The 19,569-nt window shown below is 34.2% G+C and overlaps 1 protein-coding gene across 3 annotated transcripts in view; it reads left to right on the forward strand.

The window, feature by feature from the left end:
* Window positions 1–19,189, forward strand: part of LIN52 (lin-52 DREAM MuvB core complex component) — a 42,474-nt gene extending 23,285 nt beyond the window's left edge. For 2 of the 3 annotated variants that reach the window (XM_014054028.2, XM_087724095.1), the window contains one exon: window positions 16,859–19,189. In XM_014054028.2, coding sequence (XP_013909503.1) covers window positions 16,859–16,914 — 56 coding nt within the window. In that variant the 3' untranslated portion in view covers window positions 16,915–19,189. The remainder of the gene's footprint in view (window positions 1–16,858) is intronic. The other variant, XR_015697858.1, reaches the window with a different exon arrangement.
* Window positions 19,190–19,569: the final 380 nt, after the last annotated feature.

A 19,569-nucleotide genomic window follows, 5' to 3' on the forward strand; every position in this document is an offset into this window, starting at 1 on the left:
CCACCCCACAGAAAATCTTTTACTTTCAGTGAACTGAAGTAGTGAGCTTTATTTTCTCAGCATTTTTTGCTTCAAAACAGTACAACAACTTGACTTACAACAGTTCATTTAGTGATCATTCAAAGTTACATCATCAATGAAAAAAGTGACTTAAGACTGTTTTTCACATTTACAACCATTGTAATGTTCCCATGGTCATGTAATAAAAATTCAGGTGGTTGGCAACTGATTCATAGTTATGATGGTTGTAATATACAGATGTCATGTGATCACTTTTGGTGACCTTCTGACAAGCAAAGTCAATGAGGAAATCAGTGTCACTTAACCACCGTGTTATTAATTTACCAACTGCAGTGATTCACTTAACAACTGGCAAGAAAAGTTGAAAAATTGGTCAAACAAATGGGGTTTAACAAATGTTTCACTTAGCAACAGAAATTCTGGGCTCAATTGTGGTTGTAAATTGAGGACTACCTGTATTTCCACTTTTCTTCTTAAACCTATTGCTGTCACCTTATATTCTCCTTTGGTTGTATCTGAAGAAAGACAGAAATTATGAAACTGCTTGTTAAGAATGGATGAAAATAATACATCAATAATTACCTTTTTCAAGAATTGTAATGGTGGAATGCTGTCTTTAATGGTAGAGGTAGAATACTTTTTAATATATCTTATATACATTCTTATATACCTGTTGAATGCAAACCAGCAATGGTAATAGTTTGAGTTCTTTATATTTTTATATCATTATAGTGTGATAGTCCTGGCAAATAGCCCCATTTACCAGGTTCCTACCTTTAGAAACTGTTTGTAAACACTATTTATTTTACCCTTTTAGTTAAAATATTGCATCCCTAAAGTAACTTTATATAAATTAAAGAAATAAAGTCAGCTTTGTCAACTGGGTTTGAACAGTAGTAAAATAAATTTTAATAAAGGAAATTGGAAAAGGAAAAACAATCTCTGTCATATAATTTAAACAAAGCAGGAGTTATTTGTAAAAATAATAAAATTGGGAGACAAATAAATACATCGGTTGTGATTTGTTGCATTTGTCCAGATTTAAAGAGAAAACTGAAAGGCTACTTTTTATTTATTATGAAAAGCATCACAACTTATTATCGTTCCATGAATTAACTTCCATCTTCTTCTTACTGTTTTCAGCATTAACTATGAGGTCCTACTTTCTAAACAGCATCTTCCTCTACCTGTATTTCATATCTTTTTTTTTCCTGGGGATGTGCACGATTACAGTCAGGAATGGAGCTTAAAGGAAATGACTTCAGATAAGATAATCAGCCTTGTAGAGAAGTGGCATTTCCAGGGTAATCTTCTTTCTCTTCTCCCATACTTTGCAGAACTTAGTTTTATAACAAGATTTCATTCACTCTCTTCCTTGTATTTATCTTCTTCCTTCAACCGTGTTTTCTGCATGTATTTTAACTGGTTCTTTTTCAGCCTCTTCTTAATTGTGTCTTTCATAAGCAGTGTATTAAACAAATCTGAATGCTCACTCTTTAAATTTAGTTTGCAACAAGTAGCATTTATAACACATTCATAACTTCTTTCAATATTAGCTATGCTAAATTCTAGTGACCACACTGTATATACAATTATATATAATGTTTGTAGAGGTGAGCTTTAGTTTACATCTTTTGATGAGATCTTGTCTTACTTTGTGATATGGTATGTAAAATCAGCTCAAGCTTTGAGTGCTATTATTAAATCTTTCAAGGGGATCCCTTGTGGCAGTTCATAGAGCAGGTGGCCTGCAACTGCATGCAGGGAGTCAAGAGCCTTGTTTTATCAGAACATATTATCTAAAAATTGCTCAGCCTGTTTTTCTCTCTTGGGGCAAAAACAACCATGCTGGATTCTTATGCTAAAAACTAATTATTAACCTACACTAAACGTCATTCAGGATAAATCCCAACTGAAAGACTTTGGGTGAAGGATGTATCTGGATAGTAGGCCAAAATGTCATTTAGCTGTTTAACAGAGAGTCTATTTGTTATCCCACTGAATTGGAAGCCTATCTTTTGGTTGAGCAGGAAGAAAATGAGCATTCCTGTTTTTCTAATAAACATTTACAGTGACAAATATTTACAACATGAATAAAAATTGGAGTTAAATGCCTCCGTAAATGTCCTTGCTCTTATAGCCTAATAAATTGTCCAGTAACACTATATTATAGTATTTGGATTCTTGAGATTTTCATTTTCCCAATAAAGTAGAAGTAAGTTTTCAAAAAGTAGAATTCTTTTTAATATGTTTGGAAACCTACAGCCATTTCAAAAAAATATCTTAATTAACATAGAATTTATGAATTCTATCAGTTTTAACTACAAATCATTTTGACTTCCCTCTTTATGCAAGATAATAAAAGTATTTCATTATTTTATTCCCAACCTTCATGCCATTCTATATCCAATTCCGATTTGGAGGGTGGTCACATTTGGCCAAATATTCTCTTGAAATTCACATGAGGTGTTCCTACAGATTAGAGAAGACATTGGAAATAGTGTACAGAGCGCTTCGTTACAGTTTCCATCATGTAGTTCAGACTTGGCATGTATTTTTGAAGACTGAGATCAATTCCTTTCTGAGTATTTATGGACCGTACCATTACATAAATTATATTTTCCTAAGGAATTATTTAATAATAAAGATGTTATATTCCGCATAGTTTAATTAAACAATTGGATAATTTAATCAAGCAAGCAATCACACAATTTTCTTTAAATCTTCTTAAAATATAGCATTAAAACAATCAGACATGAATTAAAATCTGATGTTCCTGAGAATAGATTACATTTGTTCTGTAAGTCTCCAATTAGCATCCCTGGTGCAAAATTTATTTGAGAAATATATATTGTGTTAAAATAACAGACTTATGATTTTAGTAAAAATAGATGTTCTGTACTTGCACTAGTTACTAGGGTCTCCTGTGGCCCTGAAACACAGCAGCAGCAGAAGACAAGTAATTAACATGAAAGCCTATACAATATCATTAAATACCAGTTGGTTTTTAAGATGTCGCAAGACTTGTTTTGATATTCTACTGCCTATATTTCATAAGTACAGTTTTTAGTCTCAGTTTTAACTATGAACATTCATGTTTTGTTATAAATTCTTAGCTTTTTACATATATACCACATACTAACATTTCTGGGCAAAAACAGAAGGGGATGACAGAGAATGAGGTGGCTGGATAAAGTCACCAAAGCAGTGGTGACTTTATCCAGGCATGAGTTTAAATAGACTCCAGAGAATGGTAGAGGACAGGAAGGCCTGTAGGAACGTTGTCCATGGGGTCACGATGGGTCGGACACGACTTTGCAACTAACAACAACATCATCATTTCTACTGTGTAAACTTGAATTTTGGGGCACTACTTAGGAGAAAAGGGGCTAAGACAGCATCTATTCCATAATTTCTCATCATTCTTAGCACATTATTGCTCATTTGGGTTTCTCACAATTGTTATATTTAATTTAATCTAATACATTTAATATTCCTACATGTATAAAAAAAGTGAAAAACAATATCCTTTGTTCTGTATTTGGATCAAATATTACTCTACCTGGCATATTGTACTTTCTTGTGAATAGCTACCTTTCTGAATGACAAGTTGTCTCCTTTCTCATCTAATATATTTTAAGCAGCAATGCCAATTCTCTTTATTTTCATTATTTTTTAAACATTTTAGTAGGGGGCTCAGCTTTGCGACATTACTTTTTTCGTGAGGTGTAGCTGTGGGCATTGTTCTGAGGAATTGCTACAAGGTTAGGATGTCACCAAGAAAATAAACTGTCATGGCCTTTGGATAACCAGCTATGCTGAACTGAGGAAAGTAGGCCCCAAACAATTTTTTTTTTTGTATTGGTAAGTGTGGTGTGAATGTTTAGTATTTTATGGTAAAAAATTTATGAGGGAAATCACATGGAAATGAAACGGCTACTGATAACTACAATAAGGATATATAGGGGTGGGTTCCGGCAGAGACTACTGCCGGTTCACTCAGGGACAAGTGCTTGATGCATGGTGGATGCGCACTTTGTGCGCATGTGTAATACAATTAAAATTATATACGCATATGCAGAAGCATAAAACAAGATGGAGAAACGGTTTCGGAGGCTTGGCAGGCCTGGGTCGCTGCCAGCTCCAGCGACCCAGGCCATCAAGCTATTACTGGTTTGACTGAACCGGTCCGAACCGATAGGATCCCACCACTGATATCATATAGCATACTTGTGTACGAGTCAAAATCCATATTGAAGAGTTGATAATAGGTAGTCCTTGACTTACGACCACAATTGAGCCCAACATATATGTTGCTAAGTGAAACATTTGTTAAGCGATTTACCCCATTTTACAACCATTTTTGACAAAATTGTTAAGTGAATCACTGCAGCTGTTAAGTTAGTAACAGGGTTGTTAAGTGAACCGGGTTTCCCCATTGACTTTGCTTGTCAGAAGTTCACAAAAGGGAATCACATGATCCTGGAACAATGCAACCACCATAAATATGAGTCAGTGGCCAAGTGCCTGAATTTTGATCACATGATCATGGGAATGCTGCAAAGGTTGTATGAAAAATGGTGATAAGTCACTTTTTTCATTGCTGTTGTAACTTTGAATGGCCACTAAATGAGCTCTTGTAAGTTGAGGACTACCTTAATATGCTAATATGTTAATATTACCTGCTGGTGATTTTATAGTAAAGGTTTGGATACATTTGGAGGTTCGTTCTTTCTGATTTTAAATAATAGTTGTGTGGTTATTACCATCTTAACATTTTGAAACTTACTGGTATACCATATCAGTTTTTGTATACCAGCACATTTGGCTTTCTACAGAATCAACATAGATGGTTTTCTATTTTTGTTCTCAGCCCCTTGGGGCAGATATAAGCAGAATGAAGAGGAGAAAAAAAGAGAGCTATAATTACAGAACCTAAGTGGTCCAAAGTTCCAAACTGTTGCAAAGTTATATTGTTTTCTCAAACAAGAGAGTATCCAGGAAACAGCTGGGCTGACAATTATTGCTTTCTAATTCCAATACAAATTATAAATACAATACTCATTTGAGGCCATCACAATAAACATAAAACAAGTAGCTTTTTGGGGAAGGGAATGTATAAAATAACTGGATTTATTGACTTTATAGATTTGGGTATTGGAAATAACTGTGTTCTGAACAGAAAACTTTTCAAAGGATCAGCTGGGTTTGATAGTGCAAGATTTAGAACAAACTCAGTTGCAAGCATTGTAACATTTAAAAAATGGTAACTATATCAGAGTCACTACAGCTACTTAAAGGCTATCATAAGATTCCACTAAGAAAAAGGCCATCTTAAATATCTGCTCTTCAAGTGCAAAACACTACTAAAACAAAAGAAAATGCTCATAGCGCATTTATCAAAAGGTATAGTGATCTCTGGTTTTTGCAGTTTAATGTGGGGAAAAAATCCTCTCTCCCCAAGTTGTTTCCATTTACACACTCCAGTATCTCCAATCTGCATTCTTGGGAGGTAAGCTTCCATTAAAAAATAAAGAATAATCACAGCCCCTTTCTCCCCCTTCGCCACACTCATTTTCTATAATATGGTAATGATATCACCGTAGCAGTAATTACGGGTCATCTTCATTTCTTTCATCTCTGCTGGATCTGATGGCTTCATTCCTTTGACGGAGAAGATTTGGCTCTGGGTACTGTGATTATTTTGTTAAGCATTATTCGAATAGACAGGAGTGAGAGAAATTAATCAATCCAAATGCAATTAGCATCATGTTTAACCCAGTGATGGACGTCTCAAGGTGAAACAGCCAAGGGAGTTTCAGTCATTATTATTCAATCCAGTGGCTCTTATCTAAATTATAATCAAGAGGGTTTTTTATTGGCTTCAAGGAGAGATGTAACTCTTTCCCTACACCAAGTGTCATGGAGATCAAGAGTCAAGGAGGTCAAGCTAGTCTGTTTCTTCAAGGAGGAGGACCTCTCAGAATATCCATCTCAATATTCAAACCAGCTAAAACAAAAATAGCTATCTTCCTATGATTTTAATAAACTTGATCTTAGTAGCAGTATGTATTTAATCTTCACCAGGACTGCATTAGTTAAAAAGACCAGTCACTAACTATTTTTATGCAATTTTTTGCAATCCATAGTTGACAGTTCTACTCTGCACTCAATGCTTTGGCTTGCCATTTTGGATTTACTGTTATATTTTTGTGAAAAGGGCATGAAGAAAACAATTATTTTTAAAAAATTAAAATTCTGATATTTTTTTCAAGTACCATGTTTCCTCGAAAATAAGATTGGTCTTATATTGATTTTGGTTCCAAAAGATGCATTAGGGCTTATTTTCTGGTTAGGTCTTATTTTGGGGAAAATATAGTACTAATTGTGCCCGTCTGGCTGGTGATCTTAACTGGGGTTTATTTTGGGGGGTAGGGCTTATATTATGAGCATCCTGAAAAATCATGCTAGGGTTTATTTTCTGGTTGGGCCTTATTTTTTGGGAAACAAGGTAATAGAATCTGTAGTGTGGTAGCACAGAATCCCTACACTTTAGAAGTTACCTGATGAGGTAATAAAATATGTGCAATCAAAAAACTAAGCTCAGAGAACCCCAAGAATGGAACATGTATTGGTAGGGCTAAGATTGGTAATTCTAAAAAATCAGACTGAAAAATGGTAGATACTATATTCCAGTTCAGGTTAGATTATTTTTTAAAATATGCAGTACTGTACCTACGTACAGATACAGTTAGACTATGTATTTTCAAAAACTTTTAAAACATTCATAAAATACAATAGTCAATGTTAGTTATCTGTCCTCTTTTGAACTTCAGTATGAAAATTACATTTTAAAATTTATTATCTAGTTCTCACTCATTGAAATTGGGAATTGTTGCCAGATATCAGCATAAAGATTTGAAGGACTATGGTGGCCAGAAAAGCTATAGTCCTGCTATGCTAATAAGAACATTGTTTTAAAAAAAACACGATTTTTTAAAGTAAAAAATAACAAGCCCTCCATTTTAAAAAAAGCAAAGAGAAATGTCTAGGTTTTTAGCATGACCAAGATATATGGCTTGACAGTATAATCCCTGGGTTTTTTTTCCATTCTAAATACCTGGAAAGAGGAAGTGCAAGTGAGAAAGCATGTTTTCTTAAATTCTGTATATTTACTAATCTTAGCTAATTACTTTTTGCTGTATTACATTACGTTGATCCTAATTAATAGATTAGGAATGCAGTAATCCAAATGCCTCTGTAAATCAATAGGTATACATACATACATACATACATACATACATACATACATACATACATACGAAGTAGTGGTTTAATTCTTTTTGCCTGAATTCCAATTTTTTTTAAAGTTTTTTTTATTTTTTATTTTCAAAACAAACACAACATATAAAATCTTCCTTTTTATATACTGTAGAAAGTGTATCAGTTGGTTACATGCATCTCTTCCACAGTCATCAAGCATAATTCATATTAACTCAAGTATTTTAACTCAGATATTTATATATCTTACTGTCATCATACCTCCATTTGCATTTGACTATAGTTGTTTAAACATCCTTCATCATAAAACATACCAAGATTTAATACATAACCACATACTGGCATTTCATTTACTATTTCTAAAATCCTCCAATGACACTAAATCCTTATGTCCTATTCTAGCTAAACATCCATAATATTTAATAACAAAGTTTTCTATCCTTCTTTCCAAATCACTGTTTACAATTTACATCTCATTTCCTTATATTGTACACATAGACACACACACACACACACATAGACACACACACACATATATATACATACACAGATACACAATATTATCATTATCCCTCCTTTATTTGACTATATCCTGCATCATATCATTTCCCCCCTAGTAATCAAGACTTACCTGAATCTAACTTAATTCTTTTTTTATTATTATTATTAACCTTTATATATAATCCAAAAGAGTTTCTAATCTTCCTTTCCATACAATATTCATACCCAGTTATTACTTATCATAACATTGTATACATTATTATCATTATCAATTATTTATTTAACTATATCTATTATCACTAAATTTCACTAAGTTTAGCTAGTTTTAAATTATACTCTTCCATCTGCCAACCTGTATCTTTCCAGTAACAAAACAGTGTCATATCTTCCGCCATTTGTGGTGTCAGTCCTCTAATCATCTCCTTAATCAGCTTTGTATGGACTCCTCTTAGCAACTCTTTGCTTATAAGATCTCTCATGTAATTTTGATGCCCTTCTTCTGTTTCCTTAATCAGCTTATCTTTGATTGTCGGTGGTGTTATCAAAGCTATTGCTAATAAGATTTCTCTCTTTAAATCCATAAATTCTTTTATTTTTTTCCTCTTCTGTATCTTCCCATCTGGGGTAGGTTTCCCCTCCATTTAATTCCTCTTTCAGCATTCCACTCTTTCCGGTTTTCAGAAACAAACCAATCACCATAAATATCAGCAATTTTAATTTCTTTATATTCATTTTTCTCTTCGATTTTTTGGATTTTAACCGCCACTTTTTCCATTTGATGAACATCTTCAACGTCTTCGTCATATTTTACTGTAAGATGCACTAAGTAATCCAACTTCTTCTCTATCCTCTCACTTGTATTTGATAATTTCTGTATTTCTGAGAATATCTTTTGCAGATTTAAAACTTCTTTCTGGTGTTGAAATTGAGCTATGATTTCTAGCTGACAAACACTGCTATTCTAGCTTAGAAGATTTTAACAGAATTAAGCATCACAATAACATTTCACTTTTCTCTGGTTAAAAATCTACTTCAAAGGAGCATCTGTGTGCTTTTCTTCTTCTTCTTATCACTCTATATAAATAAGCTGTGAATCCTTGAAGTGCCAAGCCAGGATAATCAGTGAAAAAAGTTTTTCATTTCCAATACACAAACCTCTAGCCTCTGAGTAGCAGCGTTATAATGTTACGTTACCATTTCTTTGTTTCTTTTTGTATCTTTTTGTATTTCAAGTTTAAAAAAAGGTCAGATTCTTAAATGAATTAGAAAAACACCCACAGTAATGAAAGAGGAGAGTTTTAGTCCATAGATTACAGAGAATAGTCAAAGAAAAAAAAATAGAAGGAAACTTAATCCGTTCATTTTAAAAGGCTTGCATAAATTCCATCTGTAAAAATAGCATTTAAAAGTAAGATAACCCACTGTTCAAAACCAGTCCAAATTTAATTCTGCCGCTTATTTCTTCTGTTCTCCAATTTAAATTAATTTTAAGATTTTTTTTATAGGCAGTCACTTTTAAAACAGTAAAAATTCCTCACCAGCTGAAAACACTTTCTCTTTCCATATCCTTCCATTTTGGAGCCGCCCCGACTTCATCAGCCATTTGGCTGGATTTTTTGTCACCGGTTTGAAGAGTTTCTCTTGGATCAATCAGAGACTTTGCGATGTCCCTGTGATCAGCAAGATGTATTCTTCCTCTACAGGATGGTTTAGGTCCGTTTGGACAACCCAGAGGCAAAAGTGTCGACTGCGATCTCAGAGCATTGAGATTGCACGTCGTGTCGTCGGCTCCTCCCTCCCAATTATGTTTTAAAGTGTTTTGAATAGTAATACAACCTAGATTTTTTTTAAAGGCAGCAATCTTTAAACCAAGAAAAATAATTTATGTATCAAGCTAACATTGAAAGAATAGAAGAACAGTGTGCTGTTTTCAACAGTGATTTGAGTGCTAAAAATGACAACAAATATAAGCAGAGTACACAGGAAGGCTCCTTATTTTGGAACACTGACTGGGTAGCAACAAAATTATATTAAGAAAGAACAAATATAAATATGGGTAGGGAAGGCAGGTCAATCACTTCAGAGTGACAGCAAAGATTTTGTGGAACTGTGGCTTTTGGATTAACAGAAGCAGTTGCAGTAATATCTTCAGAAATATATGTATCCATTATAGGTTGACTTTGGGATCCTAGAAAACTACCTTATACTATATCATTGGTCCTTCTAGTATTGTTTTGAATCTTCTCTTTCAGGTTCCTTTGGAGTTTAGCTAGAAGTACAAATAGTTGACTTGAGAATCTTATCTGCAAGTTACATTCACTGTCAGTGTTCTTCAATCATTCTCTAAAACAAAATCTTACTTGCATATGACCACCTTTATGCATTAAAATCTCTCCTATCTTTAGTGACCCTTTAGGGTGACAGGTTTTTACATAAATTGAAGGCATTACTTTCATTACCTCACTAAATCCCACGACTACCAAGTTCTAATGAAACATGGAACCCATGGTTACCATATCTTAAAAAAAGGTTTTTTAATGAAATATTGGGTGGGAAGGGACAGCGACATTGGAAATCCAATCTTCCACCATGGTTTTCCCCCCCACTAAATAGCTTACTAGAAGAAACATCCAACCATTACATTTTCTACTTTGGATAGAAGCCGAACCTTCTGAGTCTTTGTCATTGACATAACATTTGATTTAAAATGTTACTTAACCTTTAAATTACTACAGTTGTAAAGATAGCCCTGAGTTTTTAATGTAATCTCCTCCGTGTTGAAATAAGGAAAATCTTTGTGTAATGAAACCCATATGTCATAGTGAAAGGATGCAAAGTGCTGGCAGAGTGGGCTGCTCTCACAAGAGATTCTGCACCCAATCTTGTTAACCAGGGCTGCTTTTGGTAATCCCTCATCTTCTCACTTGCAAGAAATCAATCTGCACTACTGAATATCTTCCACCAACAGTCACAAAATTTACTGCGGGAGGCAGTTTGGGGACTGTGGTAGGAAGGGAGACCAAGACAACAAGGCTAAATACAGGATTGAGGGATTGAAGTTCCCAAAAGGAGATTATATTAAACTGTGCTCCTCCTTCCTAGCAACTGGTAAATTAAGCTTTCACTTTTGGCTTCTGCCTCTTTTGTCCAATACCTGGTTTGCACTCATTCTAGTCTCTGGTAGAAAATTTAATTCCTGGTTCAAGATTCTTTTGTTATTTATAGTAACCCAATAGCTGTCTTGTAGGTAGTCATAGGAAAAAGTGGATTTGTTCAGATATTCAGCTTTATTGTAACCTAGGCCGATTACATCCTAAATTGGTGCTTTCTGTGATCTTCAGTGCTCTCACTTCTCCATATAACCGAGGAGATTAATTTGTAACTGAGCTATTGCAGTTGTATTCATTGTTGATCTTCTATTGTAGTGATAGATGTACTGCATAGGATAGACTATAAATTTTGTCCTGACATGGCATTTCATGTTTATGCTGCTTAGATTCTATAGTTCCCTGTTAATACTGTGAAATCGGTACTAGATCCAATTGTCAGTGGGCAAGTCCCTGAGATTAAGCATATTTGAACAACGTACCTATGGTTTCTTGTACAATTTTGTTAGCTATTCATTTAGAGATTCACCATTGTGCATTAAGTGGCTCCCCTCATTTCCATGGGTAGTGAGTGATGACAATTATTATTATAAGTTTCCTTGACAGCAATTGCATCTAGGATGTGGGCAGCTGGTTCTGTATCCTCTTGCTTTTTTTTTTCATTGAAATGACTATGGGATGTCTTAAATTAAAATTTCTAATAAGGTTTAAGGAGCATTGAACTGGAATAATATGAAACAAGAAGGCACGTCCACTAGGGACAATTTTTTGTCTGTCTTATATTCATAGACTGGGGAGTAGCAACTAAGGAATGACTGAGACACCGGGACAGAACACTTTGCAATCTATCAGTATAAATATTGTTGGTAACAAGAGGAAATTATAGATATCTTCTTATCTGTAACAATATCTGTATTGATATTGTTCAACAAAATAGAGATAAGCACAACTACAAAAATAAAGTAGGAAAAAAACAGATTTTTTTCTACCCAATTTAGATGGCTTTGATGAACGTTGAAAGGGTTATCCGATATCTGTAAAGATCTTCCCTTGATTTTGTTTCATATGTTTTAAAATTTAAAGCTTAGTTGACTCCTTCGTGTGTATTGAGAAGAGGAATACAGAATAGCAGAAGGCTGTCTTGCTTCTAATGGGATTTTGTAGCAGCATGTGTGAGTTTGTTTCAGAAGTCAGAAATGAACAGATGTTGGTATAAATTACCTCTGTGTCTGATGTCTTGCAAATTAAAAGCGCGGTTGGCATCACTAAACAATTTCACCAGGTGGGGGGGAGGACGAGCGAGTGGTGATTATTGTAGCAGGTCGGGTAAGAATCTTTAAGCTGTAGCAGAGCAGGATAGCAAGGATAAAGGAATGAAGAATAAAATGAGAGGTCTGTGAATTAATCAGAAATGTTAACATCTCCGATGACAAGTGAACAGGAGGGCACGTGTTCTGGAGCAGCCCCCAACTCACAGTAATTTTAGTTGGATGCAGTGCTAGTCAATGCTTGCAGCTTGATTTATAAGGTGCAGCCCTCTTCAGGGGCGCATAGTTGTCACACATTCGTATATCTCCTATATGGGACTGGTGCTCTGAAAAACCTCCATTCCATCAGCAGATAATGCTTCAGGTTGACATTACTTGAGCAAGACAGGGTTTTAATTCAAACTGATTTTTTTTAAATTTAATTTTCAGATTTCCTGAGATTGTTTAAACTTAGCTTGTTCTTCCTTTACTGGAAGAAAAAAATGATTATGGAACATTGAGCATCTACATTTTAAATATTTGAGTTAAGAACACTATGTAGAAAAACGGGGGGAAAAACAGAATAACAGAGTTGGAAGGGACCTTGGAGGTCTTTTAGTCCAATGTAAACAAGAAAATTTTGAAATGAATGGCAACTCAGTGATCCCAAAGCCTGTTTAGATAACCAATTTCATGTAGTGAAATTTATATTAAATATGGTTTGAAGTTTCCTGATTCTGGGCACAGTGATTGTATGCCTACTTCCCATCTTTTTATTTCTTCCTCTGTCCATTTTGGTCTTGAGTTTTAATCACACCCCACAGAAGTCTAAAGGTTTAAGCAGCTTGGAATCAGAGTATGAAAAGACATTCATATGGCCACATTTGAACTACATTCATCTCATTTCAACAATAGTCCTGTCAATTGAACTTGAGTTATGATTCTAGATCTGTCAGGTCCTAGGCTTACCCTTTTAACAAGGAAACATACGTTACCACAGAATTTAGGATGGAATCAATCCTTATGAGTAAAATTTTTAAAAAGTGAGGCGAGATAGTGGTTCGGGGGGAAAAGGAAGCGTTAGTATTATCTTTATTTCTAAGAAATCCTCATAAGCCCTACTAGGAAATAACAACAGGAAAAGCACGTAGAAGGTAGCTAAATTCTTTTTAATCCTTTTACTAGGCAATAGTCATGGGAGAGGTTTGTCTTTTTATCTGTGTAATAAAGTAGTGCATTATGTCTCTGTGTTTCTGTTTTCTTCTTGAGTTGGGTTTGTGTGACTCTGCATTTGTGAGCATGTGTGTACCATAAAGCATAGAGCACATTACATAAGCTTTTTTCTGGATTATGTGACAAGGAGGGAAGGCAATTTAGAATGGAGTAATCAGTAATATTCTGAACTGCTGCCTGTCCCAAAGGGATACATTGTGGGAGTTTTTCTAGAATGATTTGATAAAATCAGAATCTTCTGCTAGTAATTCTGAACATTTTCTGATAGTTGGTTCCCACAAAATGAATACGAATCTCTTAAACTTTAAGTAGACTTAAATATGGATTCTTTTATAATTCTACAAAAAGAATCAAAATCATATATGTCACAGATATCTAAAAGACGGAGCCTACCGTGTTTCCCCGAAAATAAAACAGGGTCTTATTTTTTTTGACTCCCAAAATAAACACTTGCCTTATTTTGGGGGAGGTCTTATTATTTTGTGAGGTGCGAGAGTTGGCGAGCATGGTCATCTCATGGCTGCTACTATGTTGCAATATTTTTGGGGAGGGCTTATTTTCAGGGGAGGACTTATTATAGCGCATGCGCTCAAAAGCCTGATTGGGCTTATTATCCAAGGAGGGCTTATTTTTGGTAAAACGGAAATTTTTAATCTTCCAAGCAAAATTCTTCTAGCTCATCTGGATTTGAGTATTGAAACTGAATCAAAGCCAATTTTTTAGATTCCTATCCATATGTGTGAGAGAAAGAAGAGAAATATAATGATGCTTAATTTATGTATGAACATATTAAATTCCTGCCTCACAGAATATTTTTTACTAACTGAATTTGGTTTTTTTAAGTTCCAAACTTTTTCACTAGCCAAAATGTTTGCCTATCAAGACACATTTATAGCAAACCAGACACATTTAATAATACTGTTGTCTTTGGCCATCAATCTGATTCTCCAAGTTATTTATGTTCTTTAGATTTTAACAAGAATGCATACTCAAGATATAACACAGACTTGGATTGGACATAATGCAGCAAATCTGTGATCTAGGATTACATGCATGATCCTTGTACTCATCAGCTCTCTAAACCTCTTTTTAAATGAAATTCTTTCATTTTCTGAAAATGCCGTTGGGGCCTGTGTGGAGCCTAAAGCCATTCTTGAAAATAAAGATATGTTAACATTTGCAGCATGTCAGCTTCATATTAATTTATATGTGTTGAAGGGAGAAGGGACAGGCAGCAATGGAGATTTTCAGAAGAACATTGATATCATGGGTTTATGTTGCCTATCCTTGCAATAAACCATATTGACATTTGGCTTGCAAAGAATAGGTAAATTCCCATTCATTTAAGTAAGGTGTGGCACATCTTTCTCTTCCCATATCCAGTTAGATTGCCAATACTTATATCTCAAGGACCTGAGCATGCAAGCAGGAGAATCCGCAGTGCTTAAAATGCAAGCACATACACCAGTGCTAACCCACAGATCTTTCTTTTGCCCACAAAGAGAGAACATTAAGTGTTTTTAGAATATTAGACTTTGGAAAGGAGGGAGTTTTGTCCAAGAAAAACCAGCCCCTCTCCTCTTCTTTAAAAAGCCTTGGTGTTCATGTAAAAGGGATGAAAAGAGATAGCTGGAAGATGTGAAAGAAAGCAGTTCACCTGGGAGGGGACCAAAGAGAAAGAATACTGAAAGAAATATATTGAAAATTTAAGGAACCTGGAAGCAGCTTCCTGAATTAGTTTCCAAAAGAATCAAAAAGAAGAGGGCAAAAGAAGAAAGGGATGACAGAGAATGAGGTGGCTGAATGGAGTCACCAAAGCAGTAGGCATGAGCTTAAATGGACTCAGGGAGATGGTAGAGGACAGGAAGGCCTGGAGGAACATTGTCCATGGGGTCGTGATGGGTCGGATATGTCTTTGCAACTAACAACAACAAAAAGGAAGAGAGAGAAGGTACCATCCACTTCTGTGATGATTTAATTTGCTGCAGAATGCATGTGTCTTGTATGACAAATCACAGTTTCCATTGTAAATCATGTAATTTGAATCATAATAAATGAATGCTACCATTCCATTCTTATGGACAAATGTGTTTAGATCTTCAACCTGATTGCTATAACTACCTACCATAGTAGATGTCTTGGAAGAGAGCCTCCAAACAGGATTAAAAAGTACCAGCTTGAGGCCTGATAGGACAGCTTCACAAGCCACATGCAAAATAAGATCTCCAATCTAGAAACTAGGTTGCAAGCCAACATATTGTTGCTTGCGTCCTACCAAGTAGAAGTTACAAATGAAACCAGTCCTAGATGGTTTTATTTGCCAATTCTTGAAATCATTTTATAAAGCAGTTTTCATGTCATAGAAGGTAACATGAAAGATCTATTTAGCTACAGTAAGACCATAGTCTAAGTCTAAGATCATGTTCCCCAAATAATAATGAGGTGCTCATGAAAAGTCCACAAGCAAGAGATAAATGCCATCATCATGTACTTAACTATCCAAATTAAGTGACTACTACACCTATTTCATGTTTTTTTTAATCTGGGAACTCATTTAAGTAGCCAAAAAAGCTAACCATCACCCTTAACAATGGCTAGTCAGACCCTCTATAAATTGAATTCCCCAGACTTTTGGCATAGTAGTAATCCTAATATAAAATATCTCCAATCACTATCTGAATGTGGAGATGGTAAGGAAGAAAAAGAGCTGAAGTGTTTTCTTTCAATTCAAATAAGTATTTTTTAATAGAGCAGCAATAAAATCTTGGAATTCACAAATCAGATTTTTTTTCCTCTAGAACATACTGGAGCTGGGTAAAATTCTGTAATGCTTTTAATGGAGAGTGATGATACGGACAAGCATATATACTTTCTTTTGCTGGGAATGACAGTACAATGTGAGGCTAAAGTAGAGCAAAGCTATAAACTCTACTTTAATACACCATACATAGATATACTACTACTTTGAGAGAATTTGAAACTCCATTATATATAACATGTAGGGACTATCACTACTATGGGGGAATAGAAATGCTGTCTCATTTATGTTTAAGGTCATAAGTATACAGGGACAAGTAATCTTAAAATAGAGAGAGATGGAGGGGGGTTGTGGGGCTATACTTGCAGAAAGAGATGCCCTAAGAAGGAGCAATGGCATTCTAGATTATACTGTCTGTAGATAAATATAGTAGAAAAATTGAAAGGGAGTCTTGAGAATAACTACTATGAAAATAAAGTGAGTGGTATACGATAAAATGAGACCGTTTATGGACATTACAGCTGAGTTTTAATATTTTCAATGCTTGGCTGATATTTCTAGACTTTGAAAGAACTAAAGTGTGATATTTGTTTTCTTTTATGTGAAATATTTTTATCCTGTTTTTAATCATTTAAATTAATTTTATAAGTGGAAATTATCCAGTTCTGATGCTATACGTTAAACTGTTTTGTCTTTCTTTGTGATTTCAGCCAGAGAAATGACTAGAGGGAAATTCCTGAACATTCTGGAGAAACCCAAGAAGTAACGGAATATGTACACTTAAAAAAAAGCAGCAGCACCTTGTTATTTTGGAACTTTTAGAATTGTCCACATAAGCTGAAATGAAAGGACCAAACTCATTGTTTCACCTTTCTTTTGAGGATAACTGTTCTGGATTTCTTCAGCATTGGCCACCATCAGTTCTCTTAACCTCCTGGCTGCAGTTGATCTTGCCCTGTTTACCTTAATGAAAGGAAAAGGACTCATTTACTCATGGTTGCTGCACACAACTATAATAATATGCATCTTGTGATAATAGCCTTGTCCCAGAGCAGTACACAGCATAGCACTTCTCTATGTACGTCCATCCCACATCATTACAAGACAAGCACTTTATAATATTTGCTACTGGACAAATGCATAATTTGAGCTGAAAACTGACTAGTATTCTTTAATACAGATAATCCTAATTTTATAATTGTACAAGTTAGCAATTTATATTGATTTTTATTAGGTACAAAGGCTGCAGAAAAAAATAAGGATTGTATCATTCTTGCATGTTTCTGTAATTTTAGATATAGGATGGGATGGGAGGTTACATTCCATCAAATTTATATTTGGTTGATTTTAAGCTACCTAAATATGACTGCAGTGGAAGTGTGAAGAAAAAACTAAAGATAATAAGAAAAAAACACTCATATAAAGAAAACATATGTCCTGTGCTCAGCTTAATCATATACTCTTTCATTCAGCTTCAGATCTCTTATCTCTTAAAAAGTGTCTAAAGGCAAAATAAATTCTCTGCCATATCAGAATTTTCCGCAAAGCAAATAATATCTTTTTAGGCTACCCATTTTGTATTATATTCATAGCTCTAGAAAAGATAACTCCAAATTAGATTTCTCTTTCGGGTATACATAGAAGATGCTTTGTACAGTATATAGAAGTAACAAATTATATATTGAAAAGCCATGATTTCTCTTTAATTGTCCTTCTTTTCCAGAAATACTTTTAAACTAGCTGGCTGGCAACACACCAGGTCAAGGTCTTTGTATTGATTTCTCTACAATAAAGCACTGAATAGGGTTTCCATGAACCTGGTACTTAGATTTTATGAGATATGGTGACTTGAAAATATTGGAGTTTAAAATGTCAAATTAGAAAAAGTTGTGCTAGTTACATAGTTAAGCACTTTTACATCCCATTAAAGTGATATTAGAGTATCTTCCCCCATTGTGGAATAAGCTGAATTAAGAAAGGCCTAATTTTGGATTCTGGCCTGCAAATGTTTTAATAAAGAACATTTTTCTCTGATGAAAAAAAATATTAATATTGGATTGCATATCAAAACTTTGATTTAAAAAAAAAGTTTTGACATTCTAACAAATCTTTGAAGTTTTCAACATGCAACTGTATACTGTTCAATTTATTGTAGCAGTAATGCAACTTTGGAAATGTAAGAATGCAATATAAGCAAGAAAACAGTATGCAATTATACTGTAACTGATGACCATTTTCTGTATTCTAGTAGTTTGTAAATTACATGAGAGAGATATTTCTTGTGTACAGTAAATCAGCCATATTTCCATTTTAAATTATTATATATACTGCATTTTTTCTAGAACAGAGGTTCTAGATTAGAATATTCTGCTCATATGCCATACATCAAATGGCAATTCACAAAGTTTGCCCTGTCATGACATTATATTTGCAGACCTAAGATTCACATTCTAAAATATTGCATCCATGCCAATGATGGCAAAACTATAAATGATGATGAACAGCTAGCAAAAAAATACTAGGAGCAGAAAAAATGTGCTGACTCCTCAAAGAAAAAGTTTGTTTTTCAATGATAACCTAATATTTATATTTTTGTTTAGGAATACTGAAATTGTTACCTTTTTGTTTGTGGGTTTTAATATATAATAACACAGAGTTGAGCATTTTGAAATATCCTAATGATTGAAGGATGAGGAAGAGGTAGATTTTAAATCTCACATTCAAAACAAAGTGGTTGACTTTTGATGTATTATCTGTCCAAAATGCATTTGGAGCCTTGGTTATGGGCAACTTATAGATAAGATCCCCACTGCCAGGATCTGATTGGTTAACCTCTTTGACATTTGAAAACGTTTCTTTTTATTCTAAAAATTTGTAATTCTGAACATATACCAAATTATTGGTATATGCTTTAAGTAGAGATATTTATATTTTTAATGGATAGATATGTTAAATATTTAGTAAAAGTGCCCTACATCAGAAATTTGTATGTTACAATTTTGTGCTTTTGATAGTAAATAAAAAGTTACATTTTTAAAACATTCCTGTGAACTCTAGACTGTTGAATCATACTTCTTAAATAAATCCCAGACACATTATGCATATTTATGTGTTCAGAATTTCTGTTGGATTTGATGGGAGTTATTCTCAAGCAAGTATTCATGTATTTTTATCTGATTATTAATAGAAGGCACCTTGCGATTTGTGTGAGGTTTGCTACAGACAAGTTAAAGTCTCTTCATTCTTTTAACAAAAAATGTAACCATCTCAAAAAGCTGTTTACTAATGTCTTTATTTGCATTTGAGGTACGTTAAATATATTTTATGGTTCAATATTTTTTTAAAAAAATAAAGCTTTGAAAGCAAAAGTGAAAAAAGAATAAAACTCAACCCTAGTGAAATTTGAATAGTTTCTACAAAC

This window comes from Thamnophis sirtalis, unplaced genomic scaffold (assembly GCF_051295495.1).
Source record: "Thamnophis sirtalis isolate CommonGarterSnake01/CBP01778 unplaced genomic scaffold, rThaSir2_p1.2 scaffold_1, whole genome shotgun sequence".
Taxonomy (NCBI): Eukaryota; Metazoa; Chordata; class Lepidosauria; order Squamata; family Natricidae; genus Thamnophis; species Thamnophis sirtalis.